Source organism: Hyla sarda, chromosome 10 (genome assembly GCF_029499605.1).
Source record: "Hyla sarda isolate aHylSar1 chromosome 10, aHylSar1.hap1, whole genome shotgun sequence".
Taxonomy (NCBI): Eukaryota; Metazoa; Chordata; class Amphibia; order Anura; family Hylidae; genus Hyla; species Hyla sarda.
Window position 1 is genome coordinate 27,471,851 of NC_079198.1, and position 18,911 is coordinate 27,490,761.

Sequence of the window (18,911 nt, forward strand, 5' to 3'; positions counted from 1 at the left end):
GAGATTCGAGCATTGTATAGAGCTGCTCCGCATCACTGCAATAGATAGGACGATCGCATCGGGTGTCAGGAGTGACACCCGGGGCGATCTTTCTATTAGTACCGGTACTACTCCTCCCATCATGGAACAGTCTTAAAAAATAGAGGGAAAAAAAAGTGAAACACACATACACACACTTTATTAAAAATATATAAAAATTTCGCTATAAAAAATAAAAATTTCGTTAAATGCGTTTTTTCCCATCCCTACTGCATCTTTTTTTTTTTTTTTGTACCCAACAAATGTAGAAAAACGGGCAAAATGCAATTTCCACTCAAAGGCAAAAACACCAGAAAAAATGCCAGAAAAAATGCCAAAACGTAGGAAAAACCTGTGGCAGTTTTTCGGGTGTTTTTGCTGGTGTTATTTTAAGTGTAAAAAAAAAAACAAGTGGAAACTTAGCCTTAAGCAGTTGCTAGTTGTTGGCCACTAGGAAGGTGACATCAGTATCATGGGATGACTCTTTTCGTAAAGGGTTAATTAGCATTTCCTTTATCTCTGCTCTTATCTGGGACTTAACATAGAAGTCCTGTAAACTTTGTCATACTTTATTTGAGTCATAGATTGGGCATGTGATCTCATAGTCACCCACAGCTGGTTCTGGGTGGTATCAGTGTCACTAGATTAATTCATTATGGAAATATTCAGGATATGTATCATGTGGTTTATTGGTGCATAAAGCTACATACATGGGGATCTGTTACCAGGAGATAGGCTTTATTCTCCAGAAAGAGCGGGATTACACTTTAATTAGGAATTTCACTTAAAATAACAGGTCCTATCCACACGCCGGAGGATGACTTATTTGGTAACCCCACCCAAAGGGAATAATGTCTAGAAATAGAGGAAGAATAATTATTTTTTTTCCAAAAAACAGTGCTATTTTAGTGCCTTAGATGTATTTGATACTCCAGTTCATCCCTATTCACTTCAATAGGAATAAGCTGCAATACCAAACACAGCCAATGCACAGGAGTGGCGCTGGAAGACATGTGATCATACAGTATTGACAACATGGAACAGAGCTGGCCCATATCAAGATAGACATTCTGGGGGAGATTCTCAAAAACCACTGTCATTTCTGTTCCAGCAATATTATTCACACCTTTTCTCCTCACATTTTCAAAGCTCTTTTGTGCTGCTTTGAAAATATGAAAATATGTGAAAATTCATTTTCGCGCCACTTTTTATTTTTTTTGCTCTAAAATGTTTTTTTTTGTTGCAGCCATATTGGATGTTTTTTGCACCAAAATTGCCGATTTTTGTGCCGAATTTTACATCCCAGAAAATTCTGGCATCTCACTAAATATTCCATGGTTACTAGAGCCCAGACAAGCGATAACTGTATAAATAAAACATTTCTGAGCTTAACCCCTTAAGGACGCAGCCCTTTTTCACCTTAAGGACTGAGCCCTTTTTCGCAATTCTGACCACCGTTGCTTTACGAATTAATAACTCGAAAACACTTTTACCGAATATTCTGATTCTGAGATAATTTTTTCGTGACATATTCTACTTTATTTTGGTGGTAAATTTTCGGCGTTACTTGCATCCTTTTTTGGTGAAAAATCCCCAAATTTCATGAAAATTTTGAAAATTTTGCATTTTTCTAACCAGTGGGGACCCCAGGGATCTGTACTGGGACCAATTTTGTTTAATATCTTCATTAGTGATATCGCAAAAGGTCTCGATGGTAAGGTGCTGGTCTTTTTGCTGATGACACAGAAATATGTCACAGGGTTGATGTTCCTGGAGGGATACTCCAAATGGAAAAGAATTTAGGCAAACTAGAAGATCGGTCAGAACTCTGGCAACTGAAATTTAATGTGGATAAGTGGAAAATAATGCACCTGGGGCGTAAAAACCCTCGGGCAGAATATAGAATATGTGATACAGTCCTGACCTCAGTATCTGAGGAAAGGGATTTAGGAGAAATTGTTTAAGGAGATTTAAAGGTAGGAAGACAATGTCATAGAGCAGCAGGAATTGCTAGCAGAATGCTTGGATGTATAGGAAGAGGTATAAGCAGTAGAAAGAGAGAAGTGCTCATGCCGCTGTACAGAACACTGGTGAGACCTCACTTGGAGTATTGTGCGCAGTACTGGAGGCCGTATCTCCAAGAGGATATAGATACTCTAGAGAGAGTTCAGAGAAGATACTAAACTAGTACATGGATTTCTTTATAAAACTTACCAGGAAGGGTTAAATAACCTTAACATGTATAGAAGAAAGAAGAGACAGAGGGGATATGATAGAAACTTTTATATACATAAAGGGAATCAACACAGTAAAGGAGGAGGGGAGATTAAAAAGAAGAAAAACTACCACAAGAGGAAATAGTTTTAAATTAGAGGGGCAAAGGTTTCTGCAGTAATATCAGGAAGTATTATTTACTGAGAGAGTAGTGGATGCATGGAATAGTCTTCCTGCAGAAGTGGTCGCTGCAAATACAGTGAAGGAGTTTAAACATGCATGGGATAAGCATAAGGCTATCCTTCATATAAGATAGGGCCAGAGACTATTGATAGGATTCAGATTATTGGGCAGACTAGATGGGCCAAATGGTTCTTATCTGCCGACACATTCTATGATTTAAGTCATTTTTTTTTTCCAGAGTTTCTTTATTTTTATTTTTTTTTTTTTTATGGCAGAAAAATGCTGTGGACAGATGTTAGCATGTTAGCTAGAAGCCAATAGGGAAATATAAAATGCTACACCTGCAATGCTGTTTTGTGGTATATCTCCTCAATTGAGATACGTTCACACATTCGTATTTTGCTGCAGATTTTCTGCTGTTTATTTTCCTACACATTGAAGTCAGTGGGTAGGAAAATCATCAGCAGAAAATCTGCAAATACTCAGCAAAATAAGCACATGTGAACGTTCCATTGGGGTCCGTTCACATAGGTGGAGTTTGTGCAGATTTTCTGCAGCATATTTGAATTCTGCAGCGGATTTTACTACCATTGACTTCAATCGCTGAGAGACCACATGGGCAGGTAAGTGTTCAAGACTTTTATTTCCCAACATAAAAATAAAATAAAAACATTTATTATAAAAATAAATATTTCCCAAAAATAAAAAAGTGCTAAGGCGAGAAACGCGTTGCATGTTAGGAAATAAAAGTCTTGAACACTTACCTGCCTGTGTAGTCTCTCAGCGCCCGAAGTATCCACTTTCCTGGAGGTTGTTGGCTGTTTGATGTGTTACTGTGGAGCGGCAGCATTGGGACCGATCTATCACTGCTTGTACCATAGTTGTGCTGGACATTGCACAACCAGCTTTGGTAAGCGCTCATTCACATGAAGCGTTTTTTTCCCCCTGTTTTCAGTTTTACACTATGGAACGCTCCTCTTTGTCTTTTTAATTGACTTCAATCAGTCAGCAGAAAATTTGCAATAGTCACAGATTTGCAGATTTTCTGTGGACCAATTGAACTAAATGGTTGCAAAATATGCTGCAGAAAATCCACATGAAACCTACCCATGTGATCAGAAGTCAATCGGGCCTGCGGTGGATTTTCCGCAGCGGAAATTCCACTGCTAAAAAACAAAATTGCTCTTGTGAACGAGCCCTCAGGGTATATTTTTGGAAGCGGACATTAGCTCCGTGGAGCTGAACAGAAGCGACGAATCGTTTCGCAGTAGGTCTGCTTGTTCACCTTAGGATTCTCCACTATCCCAGTTGCTAGTAGTGAAATGAGAGTCCACAACCAGTTATGGTCAAATTGAGGCTTTACTGTGTATAAGACAGATGGAATTATCTTCACAGCTAAGGCAAGATTTACCAGAGACGTTGCGAGGACCCAGAAGAACCTCAGAGCTTACTGGACCAAATATACTTGTAATTAACTTGACTCGAGATTGGACTTGACTATATGCAGGACTTGACTAGTATCAGTGACAGCAGACATAGACTTGAGACTTACTGGAATGACTGTAGCTTTTGGGGTCTTCCAGATGCTGATCACTTGCACTGAGTGGTTGCTGTGCTCAGTCAGGTAGCAGGGGGTAAGAGGTAAGGTATGCATGAAGGAGGCCTAAATGCATATCTCTGTTTTTCTATGAATGAGTCCTTAATTTGATGATGATTAGTATATACACAATAATCATTCTTAGGCTCCGTTCATACTGCTTTAAATATCTTGATGTATTTTATTTACATGCACATTTTTGTCCGTAATTGGTAGAAAAAGCCAGCACTAGGACCGCTTGGAAATGTGCTGTTTCATAGACGCCAATGCATTTCCTGCGGACATGTCTATTCTTTCAGTGAACTCTAGAATCTGGATTTCTGCAGCAGAAACATTTGCCGTGGAAATTCTGCCATGTGCGCAGTGCAGCAGAATTAATGGGACTCAGAATCTCCATGCAAAATTCTAGTGCAGAATTCGGCACAGAAATCCCATTGTGTGAACATACCCTAAGACTATGTTCACATGAAGGAATTTTCATCTGAGCTAAAATTCTAATTTCAGTGTCCGCAGAAAGAAAAAAGGACTAATCTTTCTGAGGACAACACACAGAAATGAATTGCAGTCATTTCCCGGCAGTCCTAGCATCAGCATGTTCTGCCAGCTCTCCGCTGTCAGAGGAATGTCTGCACAGTCCGTGCGGACTTTCCACCATGTTAACATAGCCTTAGGGTACGTTCACAGTATTTTACGCTGCGGATCCGCCACTGAAGAACCACTGCATGGTGGCTTTACATGTGCCTGCTTGAAGTGGCAATACGCCGCTACGAGCAGACACACTGAAGCGATGTGCGAGTCGCCGCGCATGAGTGGTGTACTCGCACACATCGCAGCCGCTCCCCCCTGCTCCATGAGCTAGGCTGAGAGCTCCCGTGATGTGCGAGTATACTGCGCATGCACACAGCAACTCACACATCGCAGTGTGTCTGCTCGTAGTGGCGTATTGCCTCTCCGAGCAGGCACGTGTAAAGCCACCATGCAGCGGTCCTTCAGTGGCGGATCCACAGCGTAAAATACACTGCGGGTCCGCTCGTTTGAACATACCCTAACAGTGTGAAGCCATCCTAAGGCTATGCTCACACAGTCATGCTGTCATGCTCACTACAAATGCATTTTCCACCGTAACAAAATTTTTGCAGATTACAGCCAAAAATGCATGTGGAAAATAAAATAGACCACAAATTACGCTGTGTGAATGTGGCCTAAGGCACTCTTCAGACATACTTTTAGCAATGCACTTTTTAGCCTGAAAAACCAACACCACCTCCATGATACAATTTTTGTAGTGTTTTGTCCCAAAATATTGTGTGTATTATTATATATGGGGCGTTTTCACCTGCATTTTTCTCATGATTATTTGATCATGTGATTATAGGATTTCTATTGAAGAATGTATGAAAAAACACACACACTTTAAACATGCACTGTTTTTCTTACCTTTTTTCCCCTCCTATAGCTGTCTTGAGAAATTGAGGGGAAAAACACCAATATACGTGCACAAATGGGTTTTTTTTTTCTGCCATTTTGTTCGACCTATAAAAGTCTATGGGAGGAAAAATGTCACAATTTCTCATGTTATAGCCAGTCCATGCTGGGATAAAAAAAAAAAAGAAAATGCCATGCTGTGTCTATTTTTAACCATCACAAGGTTGAATGTGTGTGGAATGTCCGCACATTTAAATATTTCAGCAGGCGCTAGGACCGCACGGAAATGCGCCGTCTCATAGACAGCAATGCATTTTCGTGCAGAATACACAGAAAGAATAGGCATGTGTATTCTTTCTGTGGATGACTCATTAGGTATAAACTCTGTGTGCACAGTGCAGCAGAATCCCATTATAATCAATGGGAATCTGCTGCAGTGGAATGTCTGTGCGGAATTTTTTTTGCGTAATTCCATATGGACATTAATTCGTGTAAACCATGGCCTTCGCCAGAAACGAAAAAAAAGCCTTAGTGTTTTACTATTGACTTCCAGAAAACATCTGGACGTGTTGTTTTTTCTGTAAAAAAACAACAACAAAAAAAAAAACGCTTTTAGAAGTGAGAATAGACCCTTAAGCTATGTTCAAACGGCGGAATCTCTGCAATTCTGCACAAATTCTGTTCAGCAAAGCTTGCTGAACGAAATTGCGTAATTCCGGCGGAATTTGCACAGAATTTCGGCAGACTTTCTGTGTTCTCAGAACTTCAAGACTTTGATGGGATTCCATCGTGGAATTCCACAAAAAATAAGACTGAGCTTATATCTTTGTGGTCTGCAGAAAGCTGAATTTCTGCTGCAGAATGCCTGCTGCGGAGATTCCGCTGTCTGAATGGTACTGCGGAATATCATTGAAATCAATAGGCACTCAATTACAGCGGAATTTATGGCAGAATTCTTCTATGGAATTGCGCATGGAAATTCTGCTGTGTGAATACAGCCATAGGCTGGATTTCCACTTTTTTTTTTTTTTTTTTTAACATCCAAAAAACACTGCACTGCTTTTTTTTGTTTTGTAAAAAAAAAAAAACGGAAAAAAACAATACAAAAAACACTGCAGCCGGATGTTATCTGCAAGTCAATAGGGATTTATGACATGCCAAAACTACTGGCATTTTTGGCGTTTCTTCACTTTAATGTTTTCTCCTCTATCTAGCTTCAGTATGCCATTTTTAAAATCGCCGCATGTTGAGACTATGGCGATTTTTGGGGTTTCTCTCCCAAAGAAGAAAACGCCATTAAAAATGAAGGATTAAAAAAAACAAGGTGGACACAGGAACAGCAAAAAACTGCCAAAGGAAAAAAAAAACAAAATTTTTTTTTATAAAACCAAACAAACCAAACAAAAAGCCAGAAAAAAAAAAAAAAAGCTGGAAAATACTGTGGTTTTTCCGCCATAAAAACGCTGGAAACTAGCCTCATTGTCACTAATTATAACTATAAATATTATTAATCAAATAATAACAATAATAAAATAATAATAGTTCCTGTCATTCCTATTGTTACTACATAAATTCTTCCTTTCACCTATGCAGAATTCTAGATATTATTATTATTCATTCTATTCATTATTTCGGTTAAAATCTTCATATTTGCACAAACATAGCTCAGCTTTACACGGTCTCTCGTGTTATTTTACTAGTATATTTACTAATATATATATATATATATATATATATATATATATATATTTATTTTTTTTTTTCATTGATTGCAGAACTCCAATCCATTGCTTTTGTCTGCGATTTAGGAATGCGGCTCCGAAGGGGTTAATGCTGTGTGTGTGTGTCAGTGGAAAATCCACCAAGGGATTGTTTTAATCAGGCTAAGAGGTGACATCACAGCTCGGGCCTGACAGGCGTCCTGATTGGCTGGAGATGACATCAACCTGAGTTATTTTTAACCCTCCCCCTGCCCCCCCCTCTCCCTCTGGCTGCACATTACCTCATCCTCTCTCTGCTGGCTCCAGTCACCATAACAATATAGTACAGAGCACCTGGGACACTCTTCTACCTCCTGGCTCTGCTGGCGCTGCTGCTGCGTCTGTCCGTCCATCCATTGCAGGTAGTGCTGCTGCGTTGGCTTTAGTGGGAAGCCTCCAGAGCTAATACTAAAGGTAAGGTCTTTTTTTTTATTGTCATTATTTTTTTTATTTTTTTTTTTTTGCCTTTTCTATTTTATTTTAAATATCTAAATATTTTTGCACGCACTTTTGCATAATGTTTTTTTTTGCAGCATTTCGTATTTTTACGCCTCCTTTGTGCTGCACGTTGCCTTACACCGAGGATCCGCTGCAGGCTGCACCGTCGGTGGCGCAGGCATATATTGTGCTGTGCATACAGACCTACGATGACAGGTGCAGCTTATGGGCATTGCAGATGTAGCCGAGCCGAGTTTGTCATTTGGCGCGACTCGTTGTGATTTTATTGGGGACTGTAGGTTATCCCATATGCACAAGCAATGCAACCCCCCCCCCCCCCCCCCCCAAATAGCGTCATTCCGCTTCTTCCATAGCGGTGTTTCTCAACCAGGGTGCCTCCAGCTGTTGCAAGACTACAACTCCCAGCATGTCCGGACAGCCGAAGGCTGTCCGGACATGATGGGAGTTGTAGTCTTGCAACAGCTGGAGGCACCCTGGTTGGGGAAACTATGATTTACAGTATAGAACGAGACCTAGCCATGGCTGCGACTTGTGCGACTGCACTAGCCCAGCTTTTCCCAGACCAGCTGGTCAGATTTCTCTGGGAAAGGCAGTGGTAATCCCTCCCAGCAGCTGTTGGGATCTAGTCTTGCATGGTTTTTATGATGCATTTTGCAGACCTAGCTGGATATACACGTATAATTCTGTTACCACCGTCCAGCAACGTTCTATCTGCAGCCTCCATCTCCTTTCGGCTTGCAACATTTTCTGCATATTTGGAAACCGCTTCCCACATCCCTGTTTCCTGTGCATGACTGATATGTTGGAATTCCATTTCATTCTCATTACTGGAAGTTAGGGGGGGGGGGGGGGGGGAAAGGAAGGAAAAATGCCATGAACGTGCCTTAATGCGGAGCTGTTGTCTGTGTGTGTTTTCCGCTATATTGGCTTCTACCCCATTTTGCTGTAGTAAGGCCAGGAACGCATTGCGGAGCGGATGAAATAATGCATAGCTCGTGTATCGTCAGGAAACGGTAGGGAATTTAAAAATGAATGGGATGTAGGGAAGAGAACGGCGTTAAATCTCTGACCCCCACCAAGGACATCAGGACCTCGGGATATGTCACATTCATGGAGGCCAGGAAAACTTTGAAGGGGAAAAAATATTTATGTTTTTTTTAGTAGTGTGGATATATAGGACGAAGGACCTTTTCTGGCAACCCAGGGTAGGTACCTATTAACAAAATGGGTTTTGTTTATCGGTAGAGATAAATGGGCATGATGGCATGGATGGGGGGGGGGGAGAGAGGGAGGGAGGGTTCGATTTGGGTGAATTATTATTTTGCATAGAACGTTCTTTATCAAATTTCTTTTTTTAATTTACTAGAAATTTGAATTGAGAGAATAAAGAAAGGGTTTAGAGAAAAAAAATCAAACATAAACATTAATAAAAATAAAAAAAAGAAAATTAAATATTAAAATTGTTTGGAAATATTTTGTATATTTCATATGTTTTTGGTTTTATTTTAGTGTTTTTTTTATTTTATTTATTTTTTTAATAATTTTTTTTTTGTGATACGAAAACTGGTAAAATTGCTCAAGGTAGTTGACACAATTGTGTGAGCCATGCTGGGGGGAACAAAGGAAAGGAACACAAGACAGAACGGGGGGGGGGGGGGGGGGGGGGGGCGGGGGGGGGGGACAGAAAATTATATAATATATATATATATATTCAGGTGTGAATTGTATTGATTGGCTTTGTCTACAATTCACCAGGTCATAATTGTGATACTTTTTAAATAATTTTAAATTTTTTTTTATATTTCATAATTAATAATTTTTATGACCATAATTCATCATTGAGTTATTACCGCACGACTGTGTGTGAAATGTATATGGGTCAATTTAAAGCTTTTTGATAGAAAGACAATGGTTCTTTGATTTTAATGTAAGGTGGTTGATTATAATATAAATTAAACTTATTATCTTAATTTCATATGCTGGATATTACCGTATATATCTTCGCTAAGAGGTTCGTCCCTTTGTTTACTTCCATGTAGAAGGCAACAATACTACAAAGGAGCCATTCTAAGCCTAAAATGGCTGATAACAGAAAGCAATAGTAGGACTGAGGATAAGTGATAGCATTTGACGGGGGTGATTCTTAGGCCAGGTTTCCACTTGTTTTTTTTTTCTGGCAGTTTTTGGAAAACTACCACTGCGGTTTTTGAGCCAAAGTCAGAAGTGGGTCCATAAGGAAAGAGAAATGTAAGTCCTTCCTTTGTATGTCCTATTCCCTTTGAATACACTTCTGGCTTTGGCTCAAAAACTGGAAATTTAGCCTTATAACATCTATGCGTTTTATTGTTGCCTATCAGATTGGGGAGGGGGGATCCTCACGTGGATATTAGGCAATCCTATGGACAGCAGACTTGCTGGAGACCTCCACTATGATGTAATGGGATTATTATTGATTAGTAACCTCATAGATGAAGACTTTTGTGGTCACTGTGTTACATGGAGTTGTTGTTCCTCCCGAGAATTATATTTACAGCAATAAGTCATCCCTTTGGTATCTCATTACATCACAGATAACATGTCCCTCTTACACCATGACCTCATCTGCAGCCAGGCCTGTCATGGGTGACCTATTGCCCACACCAAAGAAGGCTGTTGCTGGGCAGGGGGTTATCTATAGAAAACGCAATCACACAATTGGAAATAGCATTACATTCGGAATTCGGGTATGCTTCTACCACGCAGAAGGGAAAGACACTCGACTACATTCACAAACACATTGGGGGAGATTTATCAAAACCTGTGCAGAGGAAAACTTGCCCAGTTGCCCATAGCAACCAATCAGCTTGCTGCTTTCATTTTTATGAAGGCCTGTGAAAAATGAAAGAAGCGATCTGATTGGTTGCTATGGGCAACTGGGCAAGTTTTCCTCTGCACTGGTTTTGATAAATCTCCCCCATTGTGCATCTGAAATACAATAGTACTGCCTTTTTGATAGGCCTGGCCATATGTTTTTGGCCTATAATTGTTTTTGCGAATAACAATTTTGATTAATATTATTTATGAATGCAAAACATTTGAATAATTTAAATTCTATCCTTCTTTTTTTTTTTTTTCATATTCTTATCAAATGTCAAAAAGCAAATGTAATGTTTAGGCTAGGTTCAGACTACGGAATCTCCGGGCCGAAAATTTCTGCCCGGAGATTCCGATTGCGGCCAGCGCTGACTGAATCAGTCGGCGCTAGGACCACGCGGACACTGCAGTCTCCAATAGACTGCAATGTGTTCCGTGAGTATTTCCACCTGAAGAAAGAGCAACCCCTTTCTTCAGGCGGAAATTTCCAAGCGGATTTTCCGCTCACAAATTCCGAAGTATGAATTTGTGAACGGAAAACCGTTCACTACATTATACACTTTAGCAAGCGGAATTTTTCGACCTGCAATTTCAAAGCGAAATTGCAGGCGGAAAATCCGTAGTCTGAACCTAGCCTTATCGTCTCAGGTCCCATGGGAATAAATTGTACAAAGGAAAGAACATCAGGGAAGACCCTGTCAGGTTTCTGATCTTGTAGACTCAGCTTTCAATGCTCTTCCTGCTGAAGCCGCTGAGTGAGGAGAAAGTATTTCACTTATAAAATATTAATTCTCCTACTTTCTTTGTAGGCCCCATCCACAACACTAAAATTATATAACATGATACCTGTGCAAAACATGTAATGGTATGTGTGTGTGTGTGTATATATGTATGTGTGTGTATATATAATATATATATATACATACATACATACATACAGTGGTCCCTCAAGTTACAATATTAATTGGTTCCAGGACGACCATTGTAAGTTGAAACCATTGTATGTTGAGACCATAACTCTATGGAAACCTGGTAATTGGTTCTGAAGCCACCAAAATGTCATCCAAAAATAGGAAAAGGTGATGATTAAAGAAAAATAAGTAGATAACAAATACAGATAAAGTAAGTCCTTACATATAAAAGTAAGTAACAGCTGCTGGAAGCTGTAAATCACTGTCTATGTCAGTGTTCCCCAACCAGGGTGCCTCCAGCTGTTGCAAAACTGCAACTCCCAACATGCCCGGACAGCCGTTGGCTGTCCGGGCATGCTGGGAGTTGTAGTTTTGCCACAGCTGGAGGCACCCTGGTTGGGAAACAATGGTTAATGTAGAGGACAGGATCTTCTTCAGGGTCCTATACAGTACACACAGTGTCCCAAATGGAGCCGCCCTTACTTGGTGTCCAAAGGAGCAGCTAACCCTGGCACAGGTAAGGAGTAGTACAGAACTTGTAGTTCCTCCCTGTACTGTAGGGGGCGCTACCAGACAGCCAGTCAGTGCATACACTTCAGTAATAGAGGTGATTTACCAGTAAAAAGCCCATTCTAATTGGTCAGTTCCTCCAGTTGTGACACGTTTCACAGACCTGGACTGTCTGTAGCATTGTATGTTGAGTCTGGTTTCAAGTTACACTGGTCCAGAAAAGACCATTGTATGTTGAAACTATTGTATGTTGAGGCCATTGTAAGTTGAGGGATCACTGTGTGTATATATCATAGTTAAAAAAAATTTTACTATACTTTCAGATGACAGCTTAAATAAATTAAAAAAGAGGAAAATGTAGAAAACACTATTTAATGGTTTCCATTGAAGTATACTTCAGTCAAAGATCCTTTTTTTTCAGTAAATCTGCTAAGAATGCATTTTGGTTGCCCAAGTAGATCCCAAATGTCTCCATCAGTCATACCAAGGTCATTGAAAGAGTAAAAAAAAAAAAAAAGATCAAACCCTCAAAACATAATGTTTTATTATGTGTTCTGGAGAAACCACACGCAACCTTTGAATTTCCAAAATTACGTCACTTGGCCGTGTTCTTTAGAACAAGTAATGAATGGCTTCTTTTTTTTTTTTTTTTTTTTAAACTATTTCATGTTCATGTTCTGACTTGGTCTTGCTGGTAAATGTAATAAACTACCAAAAAGTACCAAAAAAATTCTCAAAGCCTAAGGGGATAGATTACAGGTCATTTCCATATATTAGTTTAAGAAATCATGGAAAAAAGAAATGTAAGAAAATAAACTGAGAAAAACAATAAGAAGAATAAAAATGTATTGGTAGGACATCTATCTAAGCTTGAAAGTAATTGTGGTGGCGGGGTGTGTTGTGTAGGGCAGATGTTGTTACCCTAGGGGCAGATGGCCTTAACCCCTTGTATTCGTGACGCCAGGGCGTGGTTTAGCCTATAACCACCCGAAGGTGTATCGCTGCATCCTGGGCTAGGTACGGGGGCAATAAAGACTCCGACGCCAAGTTACGGACAAAGGTAGCTTTACTGAGGGTAGACAGTTGGTGAAGTCTATACAGTTCAGCCAGGGCCGAAGGAGGTGACTAGTGACTCAGTGACTTTAAGGGCTTGCTGGGACTTGTAGTAGGACTGGACAATTGACCGCAGACCACGCTGACTTGACAGATGAGAGGGACTGACATGACTTGACTCATAAAGCTGTGACTTTAGCTTACTTGACTTGATGGTGGCTGCAGGACTTGACTTTGAGGTCTCCAACACTCTGGACACACACACTAGGCGACTGCACTGGACCTCAGCTTAGCAGAAGAGCAGAGCTCAAAGAGAGAGAAGCTATCTCTGCCCAGGGCCTATATGGGGGAAGACTAGCAGGGAGCCCATAGGTCACTCTTGGGATCGCCTATGTAACAATCACATGACATATCTCATGGTATAATTCTTAAAGCAACATTACATTTTATAACACTTTACATGGTAAAACATATTTGCAATGGGGGAAAAAAGTGCATGGGGCCTTGGGGACACTGGAGACTGCCTGACAGGACAGCAGGAGCACGGGGCAACACCTCCCGTACTGGGCCACCACACAATAACTGTTAACAACTAACTTGGTATCTTTTACATGTAAATGCCTGATAGATGTCACCTCTGCTCCTAATACACTGCCCTTTAGTCCCCTGTACATATTTAATCTAGATTTATTGTCTATGGCAGGTTTTGGAGTCAGGTATTTAGAGAAATCAGGTTTTTCTCAAATCCTTCTTGTACCTGTCTAAACTAGCTGAGTGGTACTGAATATCCTGGACTGGAATACACCCATTAGCTAATGCTGAAAATATGTTCTGGTTGTCTAATAAATGATGTTTGGTTGATGTATTGGGCATGGTACAGCCTTATCTCTGGATATCTGATCTCACAGCCTGTGCTTTTTATAAGTCTGCTGTATCAGTCTAGCAAGGCCACAATGAAACTGAATACCATTCAGTTGAAATTTCTCAGTAATGGCATTAGTGCTTGCTAAATTGGTAGGTCTTATGAATGTAGGTTTGACCCAGAAAATGTCTGCAGTTACTCTAGTAACTCCAGTGAAAAACTGGAGTCTTTTTTTAAATCAACTGGTGCCAGAACTTTAAACAGATTTGTAAATGACTATTTAAAAATCTTAATCCTTTCAGTACTTATCATCTGCTGTATTCAACAGAGGAAGTCCTTTCTTTTTTTTAAGTTTATTTTCTGTCTGACCACAGTGCTCTCTGCTGACACCTCTGTCCATGTCAGGAACTGTCCAGAGCAGGATAGGTATGCTATGGGCATTTGCTCCTGCTCTTGACCGTTCCTGAGACAGACAGAGGTGTCAGCAGAGAGCACTGTGGTCAGACAGAAAATACATTTTAAAAAGAAAGGACTTCCTCTGTAGTATACAGCAGCTGATAAGTACTGGAAGGATTAAGATTTTTAAATAGAAGTAACTTACAAATCTGTTTAACGTTCTGGCACCAGTTGATTTAAAAAAAAAAATTATTTCACCAGAGTACCCCTTTAACAGAAGCACTTTAACATCAGGGTCAAAAATAGCCCCACAAATTGGCTGTACCCGCTTTTGCGGGGACCCATTGGCCATCGAATGTTTATGGCAGCCTCCCAACTGTTCCTCAATGGCTGATGTTGTGGGAGAGAAGGAACAGGCATGTTGGATTTAAACTTCCCAATTCTTTATGGTCTTGGTTTGGCAGACTTTCTACCTGATATTACATGCATGCTCAACCAAGCTGAGTGTTCATGTTTATAGTTTGAAAGGGTGATATAGGTATGCTGATTGAGTGTTTGACTGACTTCTGTTTTATGTAGAAGGCCAGCGATAAGCATCTGATTTCAGGAGGTTTTAACCAGTGGGAGCCCCTACACTCTCCAGAACAGGGTCCCATCTCCTGTGGATAGTTGATAGATTTTGTAGTACTGAAGACCTAGTGGAGTGAAATGAAGCTGGTACATGTCCACCCATGACCTCAAGGTGGGGTTTAGTCTTGTTAATCCATATGGCTGGCACTTTGGTTATGGCCATCAAGAGTATGCAATGGTGTCCTATAATAACACTTCATCACAATGCATTTGAAATATTAGGAGATGTTGCAGCATGTTCAATACAGAAGCCAACATGGCAGCTTCTGATACCTTTGAAAAAAAAAATTAAAATTAGAAGTATGAATTTATATGAATGACTATGTATAATATTTTGTGCATTTGTAATCTCATTCCCATCTTTTTTATATTCTATAACAGATTGATCAATATGGGTGGAGAGAGGAAGCCTCCTCAAGCTATACAAGCCCAAAAACTGGCTGGCATCTTGAGGGAGGACAGTGACGGTGTACTGGTGATTGACTGCCGCTCATTCAGTGAATACAACAATCTCCATGTGATGGGCTCCGTAAACTTGTGTGGTTCCAAGCTGGCCCGAAAACGACTTCTAAAGGAGCTTCTTGTCCTACCGCACCCTAAGGTTTGTTGCCTAAGATGCATCAGACTTCACAGTTAGAGAGAGCTGAGCTCGCTATATCATGTATCTTGTTACTATCGACATTCCTCCAAAATAATCAGGATGCTTGTTATGTGATACCCCTTCTGACTACATGTTACTTTAAAATTAATATGAATCATCCAGTCCTAAATATAGGCGCGTCAGGGTCAATATTGCTGCAGACAGACATGGGCAACAGGAAACCTTTTGCTTGATAGCTGACAAGTCTGCTTTATTGACTTACAAAATGTAAACCTGTTAGAAATGAAGACATCTAGAAGAAACACTTAGATTTACGCAAGCAATATCCCTATCATGCCTGTGTAATGTCTAAGGATGAAGAAGAAATATGGTATTGTTCACGTTTGACTCCTGAAATCTCATGGTTTCCATCGAGAGGTCTCGATCTATCAAATTATTTATGATAAATTTCTATAGACAGGACCAAAGACTTGCTTGAAACTTGAAGAACAGTCATTCCTAAATGCCATGAGATCTGTCCATCTGTTTCCTAAGCTAACCATATGAATTAGACCAAAGTCAAACAAATGTGTTGACCTGAGGGTGTCAGTGACAGGAGCCTACGGGCTAAGAATAGATTTTGGGGGAAAAAAAGGATCGGACATATTTACAGTCTTTGTTAGCTGTCTTTAAACTCTAGTGTTGGCTTATTTTCCCTTGGCCAACAAGTATCACTTTATGGGGGATGGGGAGGAGACTGTGGAGAACCATTAGGGGATTATAGCTCCCAAATTGGTTGTTACCAATCATTTTAGACTCCGGAAGAGTAGATTTGCCTACTTATAAAGTGACAATTCTCCTGAATTGATGGAAATTCTATTTATGTGACCACAGCGTCCATGGTTTATGACTCTTTAACTTGGAGATAGCATCTAATATTTCTGTTCCGTGCAAACACATCTTGCTTTCCACCCTCTCAACAGTTCTTTCTTTCTCTTCAAATTCGACAGATTGAGCCTTCATTTGAGAAGCAAGTGGTTGTGTATGACCAGGGCAACCAAGAGCTGTCTGCCGGCCATTTTGTATCATTGGTTGTCGGAAAGCTGGAGAAAAAGTACAGCTCCGTTTCTCTTTTGGAAGGTATGGGAAACCCAATGTATTGAAGTTGTGATATACCCACATTTGTTACCCTCCAAAAATCTGTATGGATGCATTAGCAATATTTCTGAAGTACTCTATAAGGTACTTCAGAAATATCGCTAATGCATCCATACAGATTTTTTATAGAGGGTTTGTCTTTTTATATAGAAGCCAATCTGGCGATCAGCTGATCATCTTAGTTCCAACTTCAGTCACCTCTGTTGTGGGAGCATTGTAGTGTTACAGGATATATTTCCTTATCTGGCTGTCAATGCAATACATGGATTGACTGTCCTCTAGTACAGAAAGGGAGTTTTATGAAAACTTTTAAAATAAAAACTGTTGTTGTTGCCCATAGAAACCAATCAGAACACAGCTTTCATGTTGCAGAAGAAAAAAAAATGAAAGCTGCACTGTGATTGGTTGCTGTGGGCAACAAAGACCTTGATAAATCAAACTGAAAGAGAAACTTCTTTGTTGCCCATAGCAACCAATCAAAGCTTAGTGTTTATTATTCTAAAGCAGAATATGAAATTTAAAGATGTGTAGTGATTGGTTACTATGAGCAATAAAGGCATTTTATGTTTTAGATCGTTTCCTAAAGCAGCCCTTTTATGAGTGACCCTCATCCTTACCCTGTTAGGCCGGGTTCACACCACGTCTTTGCAATACAGTTCCCGTATCAGGTTTTTGATTAAAAAAAACAGATTCCTCAAAACCTGACTAAACTGTATCAAAACGGGTGTACAAATTCTAGTCCGTATACGGTTTAAAAAATGATGTCCGGTTGCATCAATTTTTTAAGAAAAAAAAAGTTATGTTTTTAACTTTTCACTCCATTATGTATAAAGTTTCAGTTGTTTGATTGAAATTCCAAGAAAAAAACTGTGCAAAAAGTCAAAAAACATATGGTGGAAACCAGATGGAACCGCAAGCACATACGGTTCTGTACGGTTCCCATTGACTCCCATGTTTAAAAAAAAAAAAAAAAAAAGTATATGTTTCAATACGGTTTTATACCTGGACCAAAAACCGTGGTAGGCGACTGTTTTGGGTAAGGAAAAAAAACTGACAAACCCGTACAGGATGCAAAACGGGCGCAACCGGGTGCATCTTTTGATATACGGTTTTCAATGGAGAGTCAATGCATACGGTTTTCAATACGGTTCCGTACGGTTTTTAAATTGAAAACGCATAAGGGAACTGTATGGCGAAAACGTAATGTGAACCCAGCCTTAGATAGAGAAGCTGTGATAAAATAGAAAAAGGGGACAACCGTACACGGCGCCTCGTGTATTACCCCAGTGGAAACAAAGGTAGGTATGAGATATAGCAGCTGGGGCAATATAAAGCCCCCCCCCCCCCAAAGAATAAAGGTGTATCACCCAACACCCAGGAAGGGGGGGGGGGGGGTACAGGATGGGAGGTCAGCTGCTGTGCCGCAGGTCGCTGGACTCAGAGAGGGTCCTGGTAGGGATGCGAGGATTAGGAGAAAAAGACCTTTAAACCGGCGCTGCTGATTCACCACATCAGAGACAGGGATAGGGGTTCAGGAACCACTTGGGATCCACTTTTATTGAGATTAGATAGAGACGAGAACGACATTTTTGACTCCCTCCCTGTGATATCCATATAACCTCGTAGAGCAGTGTTCCCTAAGCTGTGACTAGAGATGAGCGAACTTACAGTAAATTCGATTCGTCACGAACTTCTCGGCTCGGCAGTGAATGACTTATCCTGCGTAAAGTAAATTGCTTTCCGGTGCTCCGGTGGGCTGGGAAAGGTGGATACATTCCTAGGAAAGAGTCTCCTAGGAATGTATCCACCTTTTCCAGCCCACGGGAGCACCTGAAAGCTGAACTAATTTATGCAGGAAAAGTCATCAACTGCCGAGCCGAGAAGTTCGTGACGAATCGAATTTACTGTAAGTTCGCTCATCTCTAGCTGTGACAGTCCAGCTGGTGCAAAACTACAACTCCCATCATGCCCCGACAGCCTTTGGCTGTCGGGGCATGATGGGAGTTGTAGTTTTGCACCAGCTGGAGAGTCACAAGTTGGGGAGCACTATTATAAGGTATATGGAAAAGGTTTATGAGACCGATTTAAAGGGGGATTCCAGGAAAAAAAAAACTTTTTTTTATATATATCAACTGGCTCCAGAAAGTTAAACAGATTTGTAAATTACTTCTATTAAAAAATCTTATTCCTTTCAGTACTTATGAGCTTCTGAAGTTAAGGTTATTTTCTGTCTAAATCTTCTCTGACACCTGTCTCGGGAACCGCCCAGTTTAGAAGAGGTTTGCTATGGGGATTTGCTTCT

The 18,911-nt window shown here is 40.3% G+C and overlaps 1 protein-coding gene across 4 annotated transcripts in view; it reads left to right on the plus strand.

The window, feature by feature from the left end:
* Positions 1 to 18,911, plus strand: part of LOC130293724 (dual specificity protein phosphatase 8-like) — a 40,773-nt gene that overhangs the window by 7,194 nt on the left and 14,668 nt on the right. For 2 of the 4 annotated variants that reach the window (XM_056542755.1, XM_056542754.1), the window contains 2 exons: positions 15,253 to 15,472; positions 16,462 to 16,591. In XM_056542755.1, the coding sequence (XP_056398730.1) occupies positions 15,253 to 15,472; positions 16,462 to 16,591 (350 nt within the window). Of the gene's footprint in view, positions 1 to 7,454; positions 7,612 to 8,577; positions 8,862 to 15,252; positions 15,473 to 16,461; positions 16,592 to 18,911 lie in introns of those variants that run through there. The other 2 variants (XM_056542756.1, XM_056542757.1) reach the window with 2 other exon arrangements.